Genomic DNA, 4,565 nt, shown 5'->3' with positions numbered 1-4,565 from the left:
AAAAACTACACAGAATAAAAATATGCAAGTATAAAAAACTACACAGAATATAAATATTTAAGTATAAAAAACTACACAAAATATAAATATATAAGTATTAAAACCTACACAAAATATAAATATATAAGTATAAAAAACTACACAGAATAAAAATATATAAGTATTAAAAACTACACAAAATATAAATATATAAGTATTAAAAAACTACACGGAATATAAATATATAAGTATAAAAAAACTACACAGAGGCATAAATATACTACATTGTAATATATGTGATATATATACTATATAAATATATGTAATATATATTCACTGTATAAATATATATAGCATAGTATGTATAATATGCATACTATGTGTAGGAAAAACTACACGGAAGTATAAATTAGGAAGAACCTACACACAAAAACACAAGTATTTGCTGTGAGAGAGCAAAAAAGAGCCCTTTAAATAACAAATACAGGGAATTAAGGTGCTGGTTTTCAGCCGGCAGAGGACTTTGGAAGGGAACACCCTTCAAGACGCAGAAATAGCCACGGCAGCACAGCAATGTCCCAGAGATCCCAACACGACAGCTGTTTAGAAAGGGATTAAAGGTCTTTTTGGAAAGGGATGAGCGAGAGAAACGCGATTTGATACCAAGAGAAAGCGGAGCTGGAAACACGCAGGAAAACAGCGGCAGGAAGCGCAACCCCGCGGGGGACCTGTCACAGAACCACGAAAATCACAGCATATCCTGCGATATGTGGGATAATCCGGGGAAAACGCCCCAAATCCAACAGCGCGAGGGCGGGGGAGCCCGAATCCCCCCCTCTCCCACAACCTCCCCACACGCCCCAAAGCCCCGCGGGGCTGCGGGAGGGGCCGCCCGCACTCACCGGGGGAGCGCTCGGGAGGGAGGAGGACGCGGCCCCGAGAGCGCCGTGAGAGGTGCTGGGAGGCTCCGGGCGGGCCCGGCCGCCCCTCAGCCCCTCACGGCCCCTCACGGACCCCCGGGCGCTGTGAGGGAGGAGAGGGAGGAGGAGGAGGAGGAAGAGGAGGAGGAGGAGGAAGGAAGATGGCGGAGCGACGTCACCGCGCAGCGTGAGGCCACGGCGGCCATGTTTGGTGAGGGCGGCCGCCATGTTGGCTGAGGGCAGGAGCCACCTCCCCCTCAGGGGGAGCGGCGCCGCCTGAAAGCGGCTCTTGAAAGAAACCTCTCCTAAGGCTCAGTTGGTGAGAAAGGGCGGAAAGCGAGGAGCAGCTATGAATCCCCCTGTGCGGGGCGCAGCGCGGTGAGCATCCCGCGAGGAATCTTGTCCCCTCGCGGCGGCCGTACGGACCCCCCCCCATACACCCCCCCCCCCCCCCCTCGTTCCCGCCTAAACCGCGTGGGCGTGGCCGCGCTCCGTGAGGGGCCCGCGGCGGCCATGAAGGCGCTGCGGCGGCTGGGCCGGCACCGCACGGCGCTGGGGCTCGGCGGGCTGTCCCTGTGCGCCGCCGTGCTGCTCTACCTCGCCAAGTGCACCTCCGAGGGGCTGCGCCCGCTGCCCGCGCCCCCCGCCGCCCTGCCCCACAGCCAGCCGGGCCGCGGCGGCGCCCCGCCCGCGCCCCCCGCCCGCGCCGAGGGCAGCGCCCTGGTGGCCGTGGTGGTGATGAGCGGCCCCAAGTACAGCGAGCGGCGCAGCATCATCCGCAGCACCTGGATGGCGGCGGGAGGGCGCTCCCAGCGCGGCCGCGTGTGGAGCCGCTTCGTGGTGGGCACGGCCGGGCTCGGGCAGGAGGAGCTGCGGAGCCTGGAGCTGGAGCAGAGCCGGCACCGCGACCTGCTGCTGCTGCCGGAGCTGCGCGACTCCTACGAGAACCTCACGGCCAAGGTGCTGGCCACCTACGTGTGGCTCGACCTGCACCTGGACTTCCAGTTCGCCCTCAAGGCTGACGACGACACCTTCGTGCGCCTGGACGTGCTGGTGGAGGAGCTGAAAGCCAAGGAGCCGCGGCGGCTCTACTGGGGCTTCTTCTCGGGCCGGGGCCGGGTGAAGTCGGGGGGGAAGTGGAAGGAGAGCGCCTGGGTGCTGTGTGACTATTACCTGCCCTACGCGCTGGGCGGCGGGTATGTCATCTCCGCCGACCTGGTGCGGTACCTGCGGCTCAGCAGCGACTACCTGAACATGTGGCAGAGCGAGGACGTGTCCCTGGGGGTCTGGCTGGCGCCCATCGACGTGAAGAGGGTGCACGACCCCCGCTTCGACACCGAGTACAAGTCGCGGGGCTGCAACAACAAGTACATAGTGACTCACAAGCAGAGCATCGAGGACATGCTGGAGAAGCACCAGACCCTGGCGAAGGAAGGGAAGCTCTGTAAGGAGGAGGTTAAGCTCAGGCTTTCCTACATGTACGACTGGGGGGTGCCCCCCTCGCAGTGCTGCCAGAGGAAGGATGGCATCCCGTGAAAAGCCTGAGGGAAGGGGTGCTGAGGGACTCGCAGCTTGGTTACTGTTACCTGGGGAGAATCCCAGTAACCAGGGGTTACAAATTACTCTTAAAAAAAAAAAAAAAGGTTTTTGCACGACTCATTATGTCAACGAAACCCTGAAACTCCCCGAGAGAGCTGCTGACGTGGCAGGAGGGAGAGGTGTTTGAAAGAAAACACAGGAATAGGTGGCAGAAAGCAAGGAAAGGCTCCTGTGACAGGACTGAAGGCGAAACATGGATAGTAGAGAAAACACGGGGAGAGAAAAGTTGCTGGGAGACTTTCCCAGGATTTATTTGCTAAAGATCAATGACAGGCCTTTGTGCTGTTGATAAGGTTGTGAAAACAGAGCCTGCTGCTGTTTCCTGGCAAGGAAGAAGTGTCAGTTTGGGAAGAGTAAAAGAGCTGCAGATCAGCTGCTGTTGCAGAGGGAACAGGGCTGGTTGTTGGCACAGGCAGGAAAAGGGACCAGTTTGACCTGGGATACCTGTGCTGGGGGAAGGGAGAGTGTTCCTGGCAAGGAATGGAGTTATTAGACCTTCTGTGTAACTTGTCTCTAAAGCTTTTTGCTGTTTTTAAAGTCCACATGTACATAAATAATTCTAAATTAAACCTGGCAGCTCCAGAGCGTTTGGAAAGGTGGGTGAGTTTGGTATTGGGCAGGTAGAGATTATATTCTCTTTTTTTGAGGGGCAGACAGTTCTGCAGAGCCTTCAGGGGTTGGTTCTCACACTGTGTGTGAGGAAACATTTCCCTTCCAGCAGTAAATATCTCACACTGCTGCAAGGCATTGTAGAATTCAGCTTTTTATATTGCTCTGGATTAGTTCTCATCTAAATTAGCAGTGCAAGTCCAGAAAACATTGCCCTCAGCTAAAAGAAATAAACCATGTAGTCAAGAGAAATAGGTTCCTCCACCCTGCAAACTCCTGTTTGAGAACAGGAAAAATTACCCTCTTTTCAGTGTAAAAAGTCACATTTAAATGCCCAAAGCTGGACTGGGTGAATTCCCTCCTCCTCTCCAACGAGCACCTTGTAAAGGAACTCAAAATAATTCTCCAGGAGGTCTGAATTAACTGCTCAAGTGACAATAAATGTGATTATGGCCCTGAGCTGTGGCTACACTGAAATAATTCTTGGAGCTGGCCCAGCATCAGCTGCACATTTCAAACAGTCACTGCTGGCAGACAAACAATTCCACCACATTATTCCTCTCCAAACCTTTAGCTGAGGATTTCAAACATATATATATATATATAAAATATATATAATATATAACACCCACAGGTATTTTTTTCCAACTCCCAGTGAGCTCTGTCAGCTGCAGCTCTTTTTTTTAGTTCAGAGTTTTTTTGCTTTTCTGTGTGAAAATGTCACATTTCTTTCTCTTTGAAGTGTCCTTTTTTTTCCCCCCCAGGGACATCCTTAAACCAATTTTACTCTTTGTTGCACTCTGCACTTTCACACCCGCAGGAAGAGACAAAAAACCCAAACAAAAAGGGTGCCAATATCTTTATTTTCACAACAAAATGAGCAATTCACACCAAAGGACTCCAGTGTTGTTTTGTTGTTGTTGGGTTTTTTTTTAATTATTCTCATTTTGATCAAATTATCGAGGATTAAGAGAAGTGAAAACTCGAGTGAATCTTTGATTTCCTCCAAAAAACAAAGTGAAATTAAGGAAAAAACTTAATTTATTATATAGCATGTGACCATCCTAATGCATGTTTAGGTGCTGCCAGTGCTCTTCCAAACCAGGAATTTCAGGAGATCAGAGGAAATTTCCCTGGATTTTAACTAATTTTTTTTTTATTTTTAAGTGTCTGTATATATGTGCTTAAACACCTGTAATGTTATTTATTTATAATTCCTGCCAATGTATTCTGTACAGGAAAAATAAGCTACTTAAATGACATTTTGAAACTTCAGGAGGGAGTTTTTTTCATGTCCAAGCCATGATTTTTGGGGCAGAAATGCAGATTCCTCTTTTCCCAGCTATTCCAAAGATCCTGTTGCTCCATTTCCACCCACCACTGGATCCATGGAAACTGGAAACTCTCTCACTTCCCCCCCAAAAAAAAAAAAAGGGATTTTTCATCGCTGGGAAAGGA

General features: G+C 50.4%; 2 protein-coding genes across 2 annotated transcripts in view; one reads left to right on the top strand and one right to left on the bottom strand.

Moving 5' to 3' along the window:
* Positions 1-994, bottom strand: part of SDF4 (stromal cell derived factor 4) — a 12,181-nt gene extending 11,187 nt beyond the window's left edge. The window contains exon 1 of the mRNA XM_027658167.1: positions 882-994. The gene's annotated coding sequence lies outside the window, so the exon portion shown is untranslated. The remainder of the gene's footprint in view (positions 1-881) is intronic.
* Positions 980-3,310, top strand: B3GALT6 (beta-1,3-galactosyltransferase 6). Its single transcript, XM_027658168.1, has one exon. It carries the CDS (start codon positions 1,413-1,415, stop codon positions 2,433-2,435), a length of 1,023 nt encoding a protein of 340 aa, XP_027513969.1. The 5' UTR covers positions 980-1,412; the 3' UTR covers positions 2,436-3,310.
* The last annotated feature ends 1,255 nt before the right edge of the window (positions 3,311-4,565 follow it).

Source organism: Corapipo altera, unplaced genomic scaffold (genome assembly GCF_003945725.1).
Source record: "Corapipo altera isolate COAL_440 unplaced genomic scaffold, ASM394572v1 301, whole genome shotgun sequence".
Classification (NCBI taxonomy): Eukaryota; Metazoa; Chordata; class Aves; order Passeriformes; family Pipridae; genus Corapipo; species Corapipo altera.
Note: the sequence above shows the minus strand (reverse complement) of the source record. Positions and strands in the feature narration are given on the sequence as shown.

Bases quoted from the DNA above. Each gene is read 5' to 3' on its own strand.
- B3GALT6 (XM_027658168.1), top strand. From the start codon at position 1,413: ATGAAGGCGCTGCGGCGGCTGGGCCGGCACCGCACGGCGCTGGGGCTC.